Below are 20,861 nucleotides of genomic sequence, written 5' to 3'. Positions count from 1 at the left end.
TTCCTGCAGTTCAGTTAGGAGTTTGGAGTTCATCATCCAGTAATGTTCTACAGATTAACCCAAAGACTGGCACAGCAGTTGCAAGAGATTCTGGATCTGTCACTGTGTTTTATGAAGTACCAGGACATCTTAAAACCTACAAAGAGGTAAAAAAAAACACTTGGTAATGAGGGACATATGTTGAGAATGGGTTTTGCTTTGTTTTGACCATCTTTTATAGATTACTCGCTTTTAAATTGGCATATTCCCAGCCAATTTAACAGGAAATATATTTTGATACTGTACTTGTGAATTTCCAATAATATGCATAATTTATATGAACTATTTGCATCTTGAAATGGTGAATAACGCAGCATGGAACTTGCAACTGAGTTCAGCCACGAATAACAGGAGCAGGGGGAGTTTACTTAACACAAACATCCAATCAAGTGGGGTGAAAAGGCAGTCACGTTTTCAAGCACATTCTATCTACACAGAATAATTAGTAGAATGAACTGCAAGAGGAATTGGTGGCCACAGGTACAGTTCGAACGTTCGGATAAATACATAAATAGGAAAGGTTTGGAGGGATGTGGACCAAATGCACCCAAGTGAGACTAGTTCCAATGGGAACATGGTTGGGATGGACTAGTTGGACTGAAGGTTCTGTTTCCATGCTGTAAGACTCCAGTGGCTTCACTTCCAAGGTTCCTCCATGTCCTAAAGTGTTTTGGGTGCTACAAAAGTGTCAAAGTCAAGCTTTTATACTGAATGTCCCTCCTTGCCTAATTTATAAGATTTTTATTTTTCTTGACTATGTTGTCAGTAAAGCAATGTGAATATTTTTATAATCCTTAATTTTCTTCCTTCATGTACTTAGAGATGCTAATTGACTCCAAATCAGTTATTTCATCTTGGAGTGTGCACTATGTAATGACTATCTTACAAGAAGAAGGAATTTTACTAACTCTAACCATGTCAAGTATGATTTCCCTTAATCTTACCTCCAACACATTAGATTTGCTTGACCCTTGTATTTGTCACCTATGAGCTGGAACATCTTGATCATTCTTCCATGAATCTTTTTTAATAGATAGAAATTCTTGTGGTAGATGACAGTTTTGGGATTTTGTGGTCAGCAACAAAGTAAAAATATTTGCCACAGACTTCAAAGAAACCTGTCCATAAAAACTGAGCAAACTCTGATTTCTGGATGTGAGTTTGCTTGCTGAGCTGGAAGGTTAGTTTTCAGATGTTTCGTCACCATTCTAGGTAACATCAGTGAGCCTCCGGTGAAGCGCTGGTGTTATGTCCCGCTTTCTATTTATCTGTTTAGGTTTCCTTGGGTTTGTGACATCATTTCCTGCGTTGGTGACATCATTTCTTGTTCTTTTTCTCAGAGGATGGTCGATGGGCTCCAAATCAATGTGTTTGTTGATGGAGTTCCGGTTGGAATTCTATGCCTCTAGGAATTCTCGTGCATGTCTCTGTTTGGTTTGTCCTAGGATGGATGTGTTGTCCCAATCAAAGTGGTGTCCTTCCTCATCTGTATGTAAGGATACGAGTGATAGTGGGTCATGTCATTTTGTGGCTAGTTGATGTTCATGTATCCTGGTGGCTAGCTTTCTGCCTGTTTGTCACAGTTTTTGCAAGGAATTTTGTAGATGACGTTCGTTTTGCTTGTTATCTGTATAGGGTCTTTTAGGTTCATTTGCTGCTGTTTTAGTGTGTTGGTTGGTTTGTGGGCTACCCTGATGCCAAGTAGTCCGAGTAGTCTGGCCGTCATTTCGGAAATGTCTTTAATGTAGGGGAAAGTGGTTATGATTTCTGAGCCCGTTTTGTCTGTTTTCTTTTGGTTTGTTGCTGAGAAATCGGCGGACTGTGTTCATTGGGTACCCGTTCTTTTTGAATACGCTGTGTAGGTGATTTTCTTCTGTGCTGCAGTGTGTGGTGCTCGTTGGAATAATTTTCTAATGCAGCTTCGTTTGTGGATGTTGGGGTGGTTGCTCCTGTAGTTCAGTATTTGGTCCGTATGTGTTGTTTTCCTGTAGACGCTGGTTTGAAATTCCCCATTGACTGTTCGAACGGACAACAAGCAAAACGAACGTCATCTACAAAATACCTTGCAAAAACTGTGACAAACAGGCAGAAAGCTAGCCACCAGATACATGAACATCAACTAGCCACAAAACGACATGACCCACTATCACTCGTATCCTTACATACAGATGAGGAAGGACACCACTTTGATTGGGACAACACATCCATCCTAGGACAAGCCAAACAGAGACATGCACGAGAATTCCTAGAGGCACGGCATTCCAACCGGAACGCCATCAACAAACACATTGATTTGGAGCCCATCGACCATCCTCTAAGAAAAAGAACAGGAAATGACATCACCAACGCAGGAAATGACATCACCAACCCAAGGAAACCTAAACAGATAAATAGAAAGCGGGACATAACACCAGCGCTTCGTCGGAGGCTCACTGATGATGTTACCTAGAATGGTGACGAAACGTCTGAAAACCTAACCTTCCAGCTCAGCGAGCAAACTCGCATCCAGAAACTCAACCTGAGCTACAAATCTTATCAAAACTCACTAAACGCTGATTTGGTTAACTTTCCACAATGGCACTTTATACCTTGCACTGAATTGAGGGGCTATCTTAATGCAGAGGAAATAATGTTAGCAAGCAGTTAAGGAGCTAATCGTCATTAAAGTATTTGCGTACAACAAATCAGGAAGTGAAAAAGGTTTGATGTCCTTCACTTTTTTAATTTAAAATTTCAGAAATTGAACGAAATTGTTGGATTAGCCTCAGTTATGAAAACTTATTTTTTTAAAAAAATCATTTGTGGAGAAACTTGACATTGATGTATATGGCATTAATTTTTCGGAACTACTGAGGGCATTTAGCTGTAATAATGAAGTTAGAGTGCATCCAGTAACACCCAGTTACACCTTATTCACCTAAATGCAACATTGGAAATGGTTGTGACAGCAAATCAAATATTGTAAATGAAAGTTCTCATAATTTTACACCCATATATTACAGTCTTTTACAGGTGGATGGGGACTTTGTCAGTCTAAACTCTAGAGAAGCCTAGACTCACTTGTAGCTTCTGGGCTGCCACATCATTCTGTGCATGTGGGGACCCAAGATGTGCTATTAATGTTAGTGGAATAATGATGACAAATGTTAACAGTTTCACTACCAAACTTTGGGCCTACTTGCTGGATGCTTAGCATTGACCTCACTGAACAAACTGTTTAATTTCAATGTAATTTTGCTTGACATGCAATTTTAATGACTCAAAATACTGAAGATTCAATCAAACTGACAAGTTGCATTTAGAGTATGATCAGTGATCATTACCAAATTGGCTGATGTCCTTTCTGACGAAAAGAGTGCTTTAAAGTAATTTGTTTGCATTAATTTTGGTGAGCTAACTTTCAGCAGTCGAAACATTTGGTTGGCCCCTTAAACCATCTCCTTTGACGTAGGTCATAGATCACTGCCACTTAACCTGCAGAATTATAGAGTAGCAGAGTTATCGAGCGTAGAAATATAACCAGTGCTCATTCTGCTCTCATTTTAAAGCATATTTATTTCTTCAGCAATACGAAAACCGTAACAATGGTCATTTATTTTAAAAAAACTACTAAAACACCTGGTTGTTCTGTCTTGTAAATGTTAAGCATTTTTATATACTTTTTTACATGTTGGATTATTCTTGCAATTCAAAGATTGGCAAGTAGTAAATTTGTCACGTTCTGAATTTTTTTGGGCTTCTGTTGTTCAATAGGAATCAATTTCATCATAAAATCACAAGTAATATATGATTCCTACACTTGCCTCTTCACACCTAAACCCAACACAAGAACCAGCCATGTAGACAAGTAAAACCAGTGGCAAACTATATTCTTTTAAGAAAGGCAACAAAAGATAATTGAAGTGATAGAACAGCGTTGAAAAAACATTCTTCATGCCGTGTGATTAAAATTCCAGCCTGAAAATGTGCATTAAGATGGTGTTAAATGCTTAAGACTACCAACTTGATTTGTTCAATTCTCCAATGGCTGTCTTGGCTTCTTTGTTGTAAAACACATCATCTTCAAATATATATATCCTGGATGTGTTTGTACTATAGCTGTGAAATAGGTACATAATTATCTTACCGATATCTATATAGTTTAGATACTTTATACTAGCTGAAAATCTACCACACTTACCTTGCTTGTGATTTCTAATATACTAAAAACAAAATCTCATGAGGTGCAAGAGATAATTGTGCACCAGGTTCATGAGATTAGAGATAATTTATTCCTCAGGATTGATTTCTACTCATCATCAACTGTTCAATATAGGCAGCATCCCATAAACACACCGTTGGCAGAGGCAATTCAGTAACATAGTTATCATTCTCGCATGCTAGGTCTGTCCAGTCCAGGAGAAAGAATTAAAGAAATCATCTGCCCCTTTTTGATTTTTTTAAGCGGATGCCTCTGACTAAGACTTCACCCTAGCAGGAGAGACCTTGAGCTTTCAGGTCCAGCAGCCAACAAAATCGTACTCGACTATCTGAAAACTAAACTAAAAGTCATCTTAGTCTGAGAGAGTCTGACCCTGCCCGGTCATGATATTTTGACATTACTACTTTTTTTTTAAAAAATCACCCAGGGAGAGCTCAAAGCAGTTTCTCAACTCTCTGTCTGCAGGATGTAGTTTTGGCACCACTGTGACAACACCCATCTGCAAGAGAAACAGGACTGAACATCTCTCTATTAAAATCATTCCCATTACCGTGAGGATGTGTGAAAGTATTTACTTTGCAGGAGAATAGAAAAGAATTTTTTTATATATATATTTTGGAACTCTGTGTTCTTGTACATTGCCATACTTGCAGGTTAACGTTTTAAAGCTAATGATTGGAAAGTTACACATCTCCTTTATTATAAAGGGATTTAAGTATAAGATGAAAGGAAATTTTACAATCAGCTAAGTTCTCAGTGACATGAATGGGTACAATTTTGGGCTGTTTGCCCAACAAAGAATATTTTGGCTTTGACAGATACAACATAGATACATTGAATTGGGTTTGTCATTACGTGTGCTCATGAGTACAGTGATCAATTTACAAGTTGCTCCTTACAGTGCCATCTTAGGTAGAAAGGTACCTAGGTACAGAATCTTGGCACGAAGTAGAAAAACAAAGAAAACAAAGTTCAAGATGTAGAAAAATAAAAACACTGAAACGGTTCAACACCACAGTCCGTAAGCGCCGTGACATGCTGGGCTCAACCTTCCCCCTCTCTGGGAAAGTCAACAGATTTTAATATTTGAGTATATAGGGATAGAAGCATAAGCAGGTCATTCAGTCCCTTAAACCTGCTCTCCCATTCTGTGGGATCGTGGCTGCTCTGTGGCCTAATTCGTATACCCAGCTTTGGTCCAAATCCCTTAAAGCTTTTGTTTAACAAAAATGTATCCATCTCACATTTAAAATTAATCTGATCTAGCATCAGCTCCTGTTTGTGCAAAACAGTTCCAAACTTCTACCACCCTTTGTGTATAGAAGTGCTTCCTAACACCTCTGTGGAATGATAGAGTTACAGTTGAATACCAGACATGATGGTGTTGGAGATAAAGTGTCTCAAAGAGCTGATCATTTTCATAGTTCTTATAAATATTAACTTAGCTAAATGCTGATCTATTTTTCAGCTGGTGGTTAAGAGTGCCTGGAAGACTGTTGCACAAGTGCAGGGTGATGCTTTTCTAACAAGCCAATCTGATACTGCACCATTTAAAGTCTTTATTACCATAGGAGATAGCAGCACTAATTTAAAAGGTAAATGGTTATTTTTCTAGTGGATTTTTAGATTGCAGGTCAGTTTGCCTTGTTTTCCAATCTTAATGACTACTATGTACTGTGTTGATAGATTGGGGTTGAACTGTAAGCCACAATTTGTGGGCTGAAGGAAGAGTGTTACTAATGTTTCCTGATGCACCAAGTCTAACAGCTATTTGAATGTGGGCAGTTGACCTCCAGTTTGTTGAAATAATGAAGTCTAGATGTAACAGGTGTGGATGAAGATTTCAACTGCAGATTAGCAGAGGCCAGTGATATAATTGACTGGCAATTGAGATAGTGCCCTGATACAGGTGAAAACCCATCTTGAGGATATTTATGAAATCAAGATTCTGAACTATCTTAGATCATTTGCTAGGGAAAGTATTGGAGTGTCAGACTAAGCAGTGCAGTTTGTGGTGGGAATGAAAGACAACATCTTCGGCCTTTTCTAATTTTTTAACAGATCACGGTTCTGTGCATCTGGTCTGCCACTTGTGAGAAAGCAGCAAGTTTGAGACGTGGCAGTAAGCCAAGTTTCACTAGTGCCATGTGCAAGCTGTGATCTGTGATTTTACAAACAGGCAGGCACAGATAAAAAGGGCAGGCCAAGCTACATTCTTGTTGGACATCAAGGGCAGGAAGAGTAGCCTTTGCAGATTATTCTCTGGTGGCTATTTGATACTTAAGAATAGAATCAGATGAGTGCAGTGTCATTCAGCTGGCTGGCCCTATGGGACAGTTATTGGAGGAGGATGGTCCTTTGGGAGAATACAAGCGGGAACACCAAGTGTACTCAAGTTTTAAGTTAAAGAATTAGCTAGAATAAAAGGATATTATTGAACAAGAAAAAGTGCAGGAAAGATTGACTAGGATGCTATCTGGATTGGAAGGTTTACGTTATAAGAGAGGTCAGATAGGCTGGGATTTTTCTTCCCTGGAGCAAAGGAGACCGAGGGTGACATAATAGCGGTCTATACATTAATGGGGTGAGATGAGCATTGATGAGGTACATAAGAGGGCATAGGCCTAAGGTGAAAGGAGAAAAGTACAAAAGGGTCCAGAGCAGCAATTTCTCCCCATGGGGTGGTGCATCTGGAATGGGAGTGGTGGAAGCAAGTGCAATTTTGTCACTTAAGAAACATTTTAAACAGGTATATGGATGGGAGAAGTATGGAAGTATATGATCAAAACAAAGACAAATGGGACTAGTTTAATTGTGAAAAACTGGGCAAGTTGGGCTGAAGGTGGTAGACCTCTGACTCTACAATATTAAGATTTTTCGTAAATGAAATGAGTTACCAAATATCATGAAATGTTTCACGCGTTAAAACAAATAAGCTGTCTTTTGTCTGAATCATTTTAAATTTTGTTTTGTCCTCTTTCAGGAGCTTGTACAGCTGCACATGTTGAAGCAATTGATGAAATGCATCCTGAATCCAGTATCACTTGCAATTTGCATTTCAATAATGGTGCAGTAGAAATCCCTGCTGAAGATTTGTTTCACGTTAAGACAGGATTTGACACACATGCAGGTATTTAATTTCATTTTTCATGTAAGTAGCTTATTAGCATGTGTAATAAATAGGATGTATATTATGAAAGCAAGGGCTTTTGACTGGCTTATGAAATAACATTAAGGTTTATTTTCAGACAGTTTTGGCATTAACTTCCTATCTTAACTTTGTTTGGGACAAGAAGTTTGTTTATTTTTTTTAAGCAGTTGCACTTGAATAATTGTTTTCTTTCCTTGTTAGGACATTATACTTGCTCTATTACAATGCAGAAATTGACTGATCACCAACTGAAAGTACTTAGCAAGGCCAAAACGTCCATCAGTGTGAAAGCTTCGATACTTGGTGCTCATTTCAATGGCGAACAAATTGGTGCTAACGTTCCATTTTTACCTGGTTTTTACACTGATCACTCGGAGATCGTTTTGAGCAACGTATATACAGCTGCTGAAGTCACAGTGTTTGGAACTCCTGAAATCCTTGGGAATCTAGAAGTAAGGAACTGGTGTATAAGTATGTAATTTATACATGTAAGCATTTTATACCATTGTTAATTGTGACTTTGCTAAACATCTAAAATCAGTATGCAGAACTGTAGAATTTCCTTCAGCTTTTAGTTCCTTTATTTCCATGTGTATGTCTCAGTGCACTTGTTTGATGCTGGAGTTAAGATATTAATTAACAAATAATAGTTAACTCTCTGCACCCATCTTTTATTTGTACTGTTTTCCCGAAGTGCGAGAGTTTTGGGTTTCTTTATATCTCACTGAAGTAACTTTGTCCTAGTGAAGCAGCAGCAAAATTGTCATGTGAAGTAGGCTGAAACAACACAGCATGCCGAGCAGGAAAGCTGACGTTTCAAGTTGGGACCCTTCTTCAGAAATGGGGACAGGAAAGGGAGCTGGGAAATAGAGAGAGGAGGGGTCAGGCTGGGGAAGGTAGGTAGGATGGTGAGAGGTGAATACAAGTAGGGAGTGGTGGGGATTGGTCAGTGGGATGGGTTGGGCGGATAGGTGGGTGAGATGATGGGCAGGTTGTGCCAGGTCAGGGAGGCAGGAATGAGAGGCAGGGTTGGATATGGCATGAGGCTGGTGGTGGGGAGATTTTAAAAGTGGTGAATTCAATGTTTAGGCCATTGGGCTGTAGGCTGCTGAGGCGGAATATGAGGTGGTGCTCCTCCAGTTCGCATGTGGTGTCATTGTGGCCATGGAGGAGGTCCAGGATGGACATGTCATTCGGGGAGTGGGAAGGGGAATTAAAATGATTCGCAACCAGAAGTTGGTGATGCTTGTCGTGTTCAGAGCGCAGATGCTCTATGAAACGGTCGCCACGTCTACACTTGGCCTCACTGATGTAGAGGAGGCCACATCAGGAGTAATGGATACACTAGACAGAGTTGACGGATGTACAGGTAAACCCCTGTAAGATATGACAGGATTGCTTTGGGCCTTGGCGGGGGGAGGTGTAGGAGCAGATATAGCACTTCCTGTGGTTGAAGGGAATGGTGCTGTGGGTGGTGGGGAATGTGGAGCGAATGAGGGACAAAAGGTAGATGGGTGGGGAGGGAAATATATCTCTGGTTGTGGGCTTGGATCGTAGGTGTGGGAAGTGGCGGAGGTTGTGGAGGTTGGCAGGATGGAAGGTGAGGACCAGGTGGACTCGTCTTTATTTTTGTTGAGGGAGGCGGTGTGAGTGCACAAGTGTGGGAAACAGACGCGATGCAGTTGAGGGCATTTTTGATAGCCAGAGGGGGGGCAAGTTACAGTCCTTGAAATCAGAGGATGTCTGGGATGTCCAGGAGTGAAACACTCCATCTTGGGAGGGCAGATGTGGTAGAGACAGAGGAACTGGGAATAAAGGATTGCATTCTTGCAGGAGAGTGGGTGAGAGGAGGTGCTACCATTGAAGTAGCCTGGCAGTTTTCAATACCTGCCCATCAGAAACTTGAGCAGTGGAGACTGAAGTGTGTGAAGGTGCAGATACAATTATCGAATCCTACCACAGGCAAGGCCATGACTTTTCTTGTGTGCCACATTGGAAGACTTCCTCCTGCCCAGGTGGTGAGAGTGTTTCTTCACTTGCTCTGCTGTTGATAACTACATTTTCTCTGACTCTTCCCTACTGCCATTGTGGTTGTTCTGGCCACAAGCTCCAATGGCATAAGTTAAGAGCACGCAAGTCTGCTCCGCTATGTCAAAGTGATGATCCATGGAGTCCTGGTACACAGATCCAAAGATGCTAAGTGCACTGAAATTGTTGACAAACTCTGCTGTACTGCAGTAAGATCTGGCCTGTGTTGTTGTCCATGTAAAAGCCCCAAAGTAATTACACAAGAAGGCTTTCCACCACATTCTGTGTTCAATGGAAGGATCATTCAAGCAAAACTCCTGCTAGATCAACTAGTAGATGGATGCTCAATGAATCTCTACAGTGTGGAAACAGGCCCTTCGGCCCACCAAGTCCACACTGAACCTCGGAGCATCTCACCCAGACCCATCCCCCTATAACCCACCTAACCTAGGCATCCCTAAACACTACGGGCAATTTAGCATGGCTGATCCACCTAGCCTGCACATCTTCGGACTGTGGGAGGAATCTGGAGCACCTGGAGGAACCCCACACAGACACAGGGAGAATGTGCAAACTCCACACAGACAGTCACCCAAGGCTGCATTCAAACCTGGGTCCCGGGTGCTGTGACGCAGCAGTGCTAACCACTGAGCCACTGTGCTGCCCCACAGCGTGTCCAAATAGTTGTAAAGAGTCTCCCTGCCAGGTCCTGTTTTCTCTATTCTCAAACAACCAGTGTACCAGGGCAGGGTAAATAAAATGGTACAAAGACAGTCTTAAAGCTCTCTTTGAGTTACAGCAGCACTGATGATAACTACTGAGAGAAGGTTAGAATAATAGATTCCCTACAGTGTGGAAACAGACTCTTTGGCCCAACAAGTCCACACCAACCCTCAGAGCATCCCGCCTAATGTACACATCACTGAACACTATGGGTAATTTAGCATGACCAATCCACCTAACCTGCACATCTTTGGACTGTGGGAGGAAACTGGAACACCCAGAGGAAACTCGTGCAGACACGGGGAGAATATGCAAACTCCACAGACAGTCGTCCATGGGTAGAATCGAACCTGGGTCCCTGGTGCTGTGAGGCATCAGTGCTAACCACTGAGTCACCGTGCTACCCCTAATAGTTATTTGAAATGGTAACTTGGTCATCAAGCTGCGTCATTCTTCAAGTCTGGACATGATGCAGAGCAATAGCAGAAAATCAATAGGAGACATATCTGCAGTCTAGATCCCACTATCTTAAGGCATTGTGTTCCATGTGGTCAAAGGTCTGGTCAAAATTGCCTGTTCAGCCATGTGAAGATCTATGACAGGAGCTTCCAACCCTGAGTAGGCATCAACCTGAAACTGAGGGACACCTGACAGCAGTGATATGGAAATTCTTGAACGAGTCACATTCCTGCCTCCTCTGTTCTCTTTCATTGGCAAAATTCTTGTCTGATTTATGTGCCCTGTTGAGTTGGTCATGTAACTATCAACCTCTGCCCATTCCACAGATTGGAGGATTCCAGAAGAGATTCCAGCACCATGTTTCTGAGTTGCCCCTTTACTGAGCTATCTAGAAAGCTTTTGACCATAAAATGAAATGGGAGGTTGGAAATCCAGCCCTAAATGTGCAAAATGTCGGATTTGCTTGATGGAGGTGTAGCAAGTTTTGAGGGGATTTTGTTTAGCTGCCCATACGGCTTGCATTGTAAACAAGTACAGGCTTGCTTTTCAGCTTCATATTTGTAGGAATTATCATTCTTTGGGGCAGCACGGTGGCTCACTGGTTAGCACTGCTGCCTCACAGCGTCAGGGAACTGGGTTCGATTCCGCCCTTGAGCAATTGTGTGGAGTTCATTCTCCCTGTGTCTGTGTGGGTTTCCTCTGGGTGCTCCAGTTTCCTCCCACAGTCCAAAGATGTGCAGGTTAGGTGGATTGGCCGTGCTAAATTGCCCATAGTGTTCAGGGATGTGTAGATTAGGTGGGTTATGGGGGATGGATCTGGATGGGATGCTCCGAGGGTTGGTGTGGACTTGTTGGGCTGAAAGGCCTGTTTCCGCACTGTAGGGATTCTGTGATGTATGATGATTGACAAATTATCATCTATACTTAGTCTATGAGTGTGTAATCTACTTATTAAAGATTTAGGAATATTCTCTTTTCTCCCTTAGGTTAAACCAGGATCACCATTCCTAATCATTCAAGAAAAGGAAAAATCCTATGGACTACAGAGCTATGTGAAGTTTACAGTATCCTTGTCTGATACTAGGCTAATAAATCGGGGACCAATATCAACTACTCTTGTCATTACCAATTCATTGACAGACCAGTATCTCTCCATTCCAGTGAAAGTCCTGCACGCTGTTGATAAAAGTACAGAAGCCCAATGTAAGCTTATAAGTTTTGATCAACTAGAGATTAAAAGTTAGTCTAATTTAGTCTACAAGTGCAGTACTCTGACAAAAGTTGATTCTACAGTATGTTACAGGCAAGCCACATGGTTTCTCTGATCTATTCTGCCAATCTCAGTGCATGCTTTATTATACAAAAACACAAGACTAAGATCATTTGGAAAAAGTAAGAAAAAGGCACTCTCTCTGGAGGTGATTTGCAACGTGCTAAACTCCAACTAATTGTGTCCTCATCTGGTCAGCGTTTATCCATTCTAATCCCATTTTCCAGCACTTGGCCTTTGCGTGCTATGGCATTTCAAGTCATCTAAATACTTTGTAATAATTCGATGGGGCCTGACCTTACTACCATTTTCAGGCAGAGATCCGGATACCTACCATTGTCTGGGTGTAAAATGTTTCCCTCACGTTCCCTCCAAACCTCCTGCTCTTTACCTGAAAGCTATGCCCCAGGTTTTTGACTCCTGTACTAGGTGAAACGTTTCTCGCTATATACCCTGCATATGCCCCTCAAAACTTGGTACACCTCAATCAAGTGAATACCATTCCCCCCACCCCCACCCCCCCGCACTTTGCTATAAGAAAAGCAATGCTAGTCTGTCTAATCTCTCCATAGCTGAATCACTCTGCAACATCCTGCTAATCTCAGTATCCTCTATTTTTGATAGAGTCCAGCTGACTATATTTGAATTCAGGTAGAGATTAATTCTGTGCCTCACAATAGTTTCAACAGTGTCTCTTCCAGTGATGTTTGCCTCCTTTGCAATTAGTTTTCAGGCTTATCCCTTCATCACTTCTTGGTTAATGATATCACATTAGCTGTCCTCCAGTGACTCTCACCTCCAGGAGCTGCCTGGCGATTTATCTACTTTTAAGACTCCTAAATAATTACTTCTCACAAACCTTTCTGGTATTAGTGAGTTCTCAATGAGGGATTGCATCTGATTTTTGTTTTTCTTCAGATAAGTGGAGCCTTGATTTGCTGAATTAAACAGAATAGAAAATCTTTTGTCTTGTACTCCAGCGCAGGAGTACAGTTAAAAGTTCACAATGTTGCCCCACATGGTTACATCTTAGGTACAAAGTAGCTAGGTATAAATCCTAGATACAAAGTATAGAAATAAAGGAGAAAAAGTAAAAAAGCTACATTACCATATAGTTGTTCATAGTATAAGTTCGAAAGACCAATGCCTTTTAAGGGGCCTGCAATAGATCAGTGCAGTGATGATCCACACAGGTCTGCCCGTTGCTCTCAACGGTCCCCAGTTATACACTCCCTGCTCCACTTGAGCCTCCAGCCTGATGGGCGATCATCCATGCCTTCTGCCCACTCTGAATCTGGAAAAATGCCAAGAAGGAAAAACCTTGGTTGGGGGGGGGCGAGGGGGTGGTGGCGGCAGGGGTGGCAGGCGGAAGAGAGAGAGAGAGAGAGAGAGAAGGAATCATGAAATAAACAGAAGGAGCTCAGGTGCTCTAGTTGAAAAGGTGGGGTGGAGTGAAACTTACTATTTTTCTCACCAGGATTTTCAAGAAATTAAATTTCTTGGTTCCTTTATAGGAACTTAGAACCTGCTGCCTTTCCAGGAAACAAGCCAAAATTATAAAACTGTGAACTGAAGCAATTGTTCAAAGTGTAGCATCATTTCAGATTGTGCATTTAGAATGTTGATTTGTGGCTGCAGGTGTCAAGAATATATAATTGAACACAGTAAAGTAAGTGCTTCAGAGTTTGAACTGAAGCAATGAATGGGAACCTGATTTATATTTTCCTTTGTATTAATATTCAGTCTTGGGCACTTTCTACATTCATTGTTATATAAACAGTTTGGCAAGATTTTGTCTTGATATATTGCATTGATGGGACTTAAGCTTACCAACCAGCCTGAATGCTGCACCCTTTCAGTTAGGAAATGATTAAGATTTACAATGTATTGATCTTCAAGGTTGAGTCATTGCTGTCTAATTTGCATGTTGCTTGAGAGGTATAACTGACTTGCCCTTGGTAATGCACCCTGTTTTCTTAGATTGATATGAACTAGCCACTATCATAATGCTATCGGGCAAATATCTTGATTAAACTTCACCTGCCAAATTTTGTTGCCGTTTATTGTCTTGTATTGGGTTTTCCTTTTACAATTCTTTGGCAACGTAAACCCCACTACATGTCTTAACCAGTTAAATTCCAGGTCGTCGGTTGATCCATTTTTTTTCCCCCAAGCTGATCACTTAACCAGTCACTGAATTATAAATTAAAGTACTGAGAATTTATCCGTGGATCCTGTGTCCTGAAACAATGGCCACCCTGTCATAATTCCTCCTCAACAATTTCTGCAGTCTGTTACTTTGTACAATAGGAATATTAACTGGATCCAGGCAATTGAATCCAGACCTCTCATTTTATGCAATACAATAAAGGATGTGAACAGGCCCTTCAGCCACCAAGCATGTGCCAACTGTATAGTCACATTTATTTTTGAGTAATTGTTACCAAGGAAAGGAGCTGTTGCTAACTTTTTCAGAACTTGTGTTTGCCAAGTTTCTGCTTAAACTGTGATGACCGGAAAAAGGGGAAAAGAGAGAGAGAAAAGTAATTTTAATAATGACATTCTCTTACGTTATCTTCCACCTTGTAGCCAGTAAGCATTGAACAGTTTGATTCTATGGGACAAACACAGCAAAATACTAGAGAATATGGGCAGGTCTGACAGCATCAGTAGAAAGAGAAAAAGAGTTAATTTTTCAAATCCAATATAACTTCTTTCACACCACTTCTGATACATTAACTCAGTTTCTCTTCAGAGATGGTGTTGGACCTGCTGAGTTTCTCCAACATTTTGTTTGTTTCAGATTTCCAACACCTGTGGTAATTTATTTTTATTTGAGTTGATAATTCCATGGTTGCCAGTCACTGTTGTATTAATCCAGTTGCTTCGCATAGTCTATGCACATTGAGCAATTTAACTGGAAAATCAGGAACAGAAATACATCCAAAGCTGCTTCTAATATTCATACCAATATTTTTTGTCAAGTTACAATGGGGATAAGTCTGGAAAGTTTGTCCAGGTCCGTTAAGCCAATGGCAGCATCTCTACCATCAGTTTAGCTGAGATCTGCTGTATCATTACTGCCTAGTTGATAGGGATCAGACCTTTGTGTGTCCGTTTGATTTAGAACCACGTTGTATTGCTTTCAACAGTGGAGGCCGCCTAAGTGCACCGCAAGAATGAAAACAAAACTTTAAATGTTTTTGATGATAATGTCTTGGAATCTGTGAATTTTATCACGTAATTCAGTGTTACAAACTGGACAAAAAGGTGAAATTTAATATTTAAACTTTGTCCTTTTTTCAGTTGATGGCACAGCAACTCACTGGGAAGGTGTTGGTTTCTTCCAGCAATTCATTCAGTCTTACCAAGTTATGTTCTTCACGCTCTTTGCGCTGCTTGCTGTGACTGCTATTATGATTATTGGTAAGTACTGCTAGCTTGAAAATTTTGTGATATGATTTTACAATCTGTACAGTAACTACTAATTTTCGTTTGCAGCCTATCATGCATTCGTCTCACCACAGGAGCCAATGTATCACTCAGCTTTTATTACTCGGACCCCGCCTCGTGGAGGTAAACATTATCAACGTGCTTCTTATTTCTGTATGTTTATGATTATAGGTTTCTGTAAAAGTGTGAAATTTATATTAGGTAACTGTTTAATTTGTAGATCAGATTCTTAATTTGAACATTAATTCTGAAAAAGTACTGTTTTGAGCTCCTTGTCTTTGAGCTGATTTGTCCAATCGAAATGCAAGATGACTAAGATGGGTAGAAAAATCTTGTCGTAATTTCTTGCTTTTACATGGAATGGTTTCAACATCAATTTGTACTTTTTATTGACATACAACTCCTGTTAGGAAAATGTGAATTATGGAAAATATTTATAATTATGATAGTTGTAAGTATTTAAGAATTAATTATAACTCACCACTCTTTATGAAGAATTTTATGAATTTAATTATTTTCTGAGCAAATGTTTAGAATTTGCATTTTTAGCACTTGCAGAGCTCCATACAAAATTAATTTTTGGCATTATTGGTTAAAAACATTTTTATGAAGGAAAATTTCTGCTTTGTAGACAATGGAATTCAGTTGATAGAATGTCAATGACTTTCAATACAATACCTTAGTAAAGAGTAAATAATTGATTCGCCCTCTTTGAAAGAAGCTTTGGTAGAGAAAAATATAAATATGCAAACTGGGAGCGTGAATAGGTCATTTGAACCTCTGCCACCATTCAAGAAGATCAAGGTAGATTTGATTGTTGCACATGACTATCTATCCCTGATAAAACTTTCACTCCATTATTTATCAAGAATTGGGGCAAGGGCTGGATACCATTCTGCACTTTTAAAAGTAGTTTGTGTTCATTTTCATCACAAAGTAGCAGCTAGGGTGGGAAAAGCTGTTCCCCTTTTATCTCAGCCTTGCCTCCAATTTGCAAGTGTTACTCGCTCGCTCGCTCACTCACTCCTCTTCGAGAATAATTTGAATCCTTGCATTCTATGACTACATTAGCACTTCAAGTTGATCGTGTGTTTTTGTCAAAAATCCACCACTGAGTCAAAACTTATTTTCCAGTCTAATCTTGCATCTGCTAGAAAAATTGATATTTATCACCCTCATCTGCGCTATACTGGAAATCAGTTTTCCTGGACACTCATGTTAATCTCTAAATGTTGCAGTTATGGTTCAACACTCCTTGTCGCTTTATGTCTGCCCATTTATAAGCCATCACATAATGTCACACTGGTTAACTTATGACAAACCAATTGAATATAAATATCTCTATGAATGCACCCAAAATTACCCAGTCATTTTATGAATTATCATATTAAAATGTAAGTGTATTTAATGTTCTAATGCTATTGATTCTCTGTAGGGTTTTCTCCATCTCCTACTCATTTCAATACAAGCATGCACTCCTGTGGTAAAAGCAGCCCACGGAACAGATTATGGAGTACAGGTTATCCATCCAACGGATCTTCAGGAAGCACTTGATAGGGGACAGGGGCAAAAAGGGACTGACAATGCAGCTCAGGAGCATCTGTTATCAATCTTTCTCAACTATAGTGCCTTGATTTCTGTTTTGTAAATTTCTTTGACTCCCTACCTCCTGAAGTCATTTGATCCCCTATTACTCTGTTAGCACAAGCACCGTTCAGTGTTGCATATCCTGCATAGCTCATGATGCTCGGATCGTTGTGTCAGCGAGAAGTTCAATCATTGGGGCATCATAACAATATAGTGCGTAGCCCTGACCTGGTGTTTATGCATGATGACTCGAAGGGTCATGGTGCAGCGCCAATTACTTTCTTTAAGTTCAACTGAGGAGCACAGAGACCAGCTGGAATGCTAAAGTGTCATTCCAGCTTCGAGCAGATAACTGAGCACAGACCAGTACTTAACTGTTCTGCACGCCACAGTTTAAAAAATAAACACACTTTTGAGCCGTTAAGAAATTGTCTCAATGTTGAAATGAATGATTTTTTTAAAATATGTGAATACGCACATAGAAAAAAAATAACCTTATGGTAGATGAATGTGTTTAATGTCATTTTGACCAAATTACCTTTAGTTGTAAACAATTGAATTCAAAATAAGTATGCTTTGTAGTTAATAATTTTGCAGTGCGAATTTGGATTTTCTTTGTGGTGTAAGCACCAGAAGCCTTTTATATGTGACCATATTTTGAAGTTGTTTATTTACAAAACTAAAAATATTTGCATATTTTGTAATATTTGTTTCAAGCAGCTGAAAGACTAAATTGCAGTTTTGTGAAATTGTATGGATAAAGAAGTTTTTATTTGCTAATGTTTAAAATTGAGCTTTTTTCAAATGATGATTTTGTGGTTTTTATTTTTACATTATTGCAGAGAAGATCAAGAGCCTTCAACCTCAGTAAATAGAATCTTTTTTAATAATGTATGATTTGGAAAATATACAACCATTGTGAATTTATTGCATCCATTCATTTGTTCTTTTTCAGACAGTTAATTATGGTCCTGTGTAAAAATGTAAAGTTTTACTTTTCTATGACTGACATAATACCTCAGCACAGCTGATCCAAAATTGTGCTTATAGTTGAAATGTGATAAATACAATGTGAAGATTATGTACCATATCTTAAATGCTAAGTTTACTTGAAAAGACCACACTTGGCATAATGGATAATTTAATCTACCCATTTACCTGTTCATGTGAATCTGATTTTCAGTTTATCACTGACATGCCTTAAAAACCACTAACACGAGTGATAAGGAGATATTGTTGTGAAACTGCTAATGTATTTTGTTTGTTTTCAAAGGATGCACTGTCTTTTTTAAAAAAAATTGTCAAATAATAAATGTCACCAAAGACATTTTTGTGTACTTTCTCTGGTTTGTTGAAGATGCATGCATATCAATCACTTTCTTAGATACTTCCTAGTGGATGTCCCAAGAGCAAGTAATTAAACATTCATGGACAGTATCCGGTCTTTAGTTGGAAACTGGTACATCATTAAAATTTTAGTTATTACAAGCAGTTTTGCTAAACAACAAAATAAGAATCCACACGATACTTTTATAGTGTTAATGTATATTATGAAGCTTTTGCAGGGTGGAGAAAGGTTCTTTGGCCCATCATGTCCTTGCTGGTCCTGAAACATCTATCTATTCAAATCCCATTTTCCAGCTTATACAATCCCTACAGTGTGGAAGCAGGCCATTTGGCCCTTTGAGTCCACAACAACCTGCCAAAGAGCATCCCACCCAGAGCCACATGCTGCCCTATCCCTGTGACCCTACATTTTGCGTGGCTATTCTATTTAGCCGGCACATCCCTGGACTGTACAGGCAATTTTGAATTGCCCTGCACACGTTTGGACAGTTGGAGGAAACCAGAGCACCTGGAGAGAACATGCAAACTCCACACACACAGTTGCCCAAAGTCGCAATCAAACCTGCGTCGCTGTTGATGTGAATGCTAGCCACTATCCTGCACACCCTTGTATGATATGGCATTTCAAGTGCTCATCTAAATACTTAAATGATTTGAGGGTTCCCACATCTACTGCCCTTTTTTGGGATTGGGTTCCCCGCCATGCTCTTGCTGAGCAAGGTTTTCCTCAAATTCCCTTTAAATCTTCTGCTCCTGACCTTAAAACCACACACTCTTGTTATTGACCCATCTAAGGAAAACATTTCTCCCTATCTACCTTGACAATACCCCTCTCTTCAGCCTTCTCTATCCAAAGGAAAACCACCCAGACTATCTTCACAGCTCAATCACTTGAACTCTGCAAACATCCTAGTGATTGTCCTCTGCACCATCTCTTGTGCAATCCTTCCTATGTTGTGGCAACAGAACTGTTGACTATACTCCAGCTGACCTAATGATACATGCAGTTCCATCATAATAACCCTTCTTTCAGTCAATGTCTTGACCAAAGGTAAGTATCCCATTGCCTTAATGACTTTACCTACCTGTCCCGCTGCCTTCAAGGGTCTGTAGACATGCATAATATGGTTCCTCTGCACTTCCTTTCCTACCATTCAATGTGTACTCCTTCGCCTTTTTAGACCTTTCAATTTCAAGTTTGAATATCAGGCCTTCTCCTTAAGGATCCTTTATTGTAATACAGGAAGATATTCTTTTAATTCTCAGAGTTTGGAAATTAATGTCCAAGCCCTTTCATTCTCCTCTAATACCTCTCACAGCATGTCCATAAGAAACAGGGACAAGAGTAGGTCATTCAGTGCTCTGCCAGTCAATAGGATCATGGCTGATCTAGCATTCCTCACTTTCTTGCACTTTTCAAATAACCCTTGATACCCCTAGGATACATTTAATCTGTGCCTAGGGATTAATCCACTTTTAAGCCTGCTAAAACTGCCCCTGATTTCTATACCTATGTTGACTTCTACTGTGAATATCTACAAAATATTTATCTAAAATCTCGTCTTGATCCACACACAGGTTGCCACTTCGATCCCTACATGTTTCCTGGTTTTTCTCTTGTCTCTAATATAATTCTACGTTGCCTTCAGAGTTTCAAAATTTATTGCCAGTGTTTTCTAAGTCCCCTCTTCGCTCACATAATTTCATTTTTAGGTAAGCCCTTGCACATTCTGTACTGCTCTCTGTTTTGAGACCTCACCTGCTATAAGCTTCCTTTCCCTTAACCATTCTGTGTATCACTTAAAATCCAGGGTTCTCTGGATTTGTCGGTCCTCACCTTTCAGCTTCGTGGAAACATGTTGGCCCTGCAAGATCTCCATTATCTGTTTTGAAAAATCACAGATCAGATGGAATTATTCATGCAAATGGACTTAATGATTGTTATCTGCGGGCATGGACTCCTGCAGACAACAGAAAATGCACATAACACCGCCATCCCCACGCCATGTAACTCTTCTAAGCACTATGATCAAACCAAGTGATTCACTTGGGGTGATGGGGAGGAGACAGAGAGAGAGTAATGGGAGCCTGGGATGAACCTGGCAAGTGGTCAAACCCTAAGTTCAGTGAATCAGTAGATAATGACAAAGTATCATTGCTCCCAGTTTATTTTCACCAGATCCTATGTTAGATCAAAATTGGCCTTTATTTCCATTCCATACTTGTCCTTCTCAAGAAATACTTTAAATTGTGCTGAATTATGGTCACGATCACTGAAAGTCTCCTCCACTGCCATACCTATCACTCGTGTGCTTTGTTCACTAAAACCAGCTCCAGCATGTCACTTCCCTTGTAGGTCTTAAAATGTGTTCAGGAGAGCTTTTTAAACAATTAGCCTCTATCCCAGATCTTCACACTTTGGGGGAATCCCCTTGTTATAATGACCCTATAATTTTAACACTTCTCTGACACTTGGTTACATATGTGTTTCTACATCTCGCTGACTACAGGTCTAGAATACATTCCCAGTAAACTGATGGCCCTCATTTTGTGTTGATGTTCTCCCACATGGCCTCATTACAGAAAGTTCTAAGATACCATCT

The 20,861-nt window shown here is 40.1% G+C and overlaps 1 protein-coding gene across 1 annotated transcript in view; it reads left to right on the top strand.

The window, feature by feature from the left end:
* Window positions 1-18,238, top strand: part of nup210 (nucleoporin 210) — a 119,739-nt gene extending 101,501 nt beyond the window's left edge. The window contains exons 33-40 of the mRNA XM_059649854.1: window positions 10-146; window positions 5,709-5,835; window positions 7,224-7,370; window positions 7,593-7,843; window positions 11,588-11,804; window positions 15,178-15,297; window positions 15,373-15,447; window positions 16,760-18,238. Coding sequence (XP_059505837.1) covers window positions 10-146; window positions 5,709-5,835; window positions 7,224-7,370; window positions 7,593-7,843; window positions 11,588-11,804; window positions 15,178-15,297; window positions 15,373-15,447; window positions 16,760-16,878 — 1,193 coding nt within the window. The 3' untranslated portion in view covers window positions 16,879-18,238. The remainder of the gene's footprint in view (window positions 1-9; window positions 147-5,708; window positions 5,836-7,223; window positions 7,371-7,592; window positions 7,844-11,587; window positions 11,805-15,177; window positions 15,298-15,372; window positions 15,448-16,759) is intronic.
* Window positions 18,239-20,861: the final 2,623 nt, after the last annotated feature.

The sequence above is a fragment of the Stegostoma tigrinum genome, chromosome 11 (assembly GCF_030684315.1).
Source record: "Stegostoma tigrinum isolate sSteTig4 chromosome 11, sSteTig4.hap1, whole genome shotgun sequence".
NCBI lineage: Eukaryota > Metazoa > Chordata > Chondrichthyes > Orectolobiformes > Stegostomatidae > Stegostoma > Stegostoma tigrinum.
The sequence above is the reverse complement of the archived record's forward strand: the minus strand, read 5'-3'. Positions and strand labels throughout refer to the sequence as shown.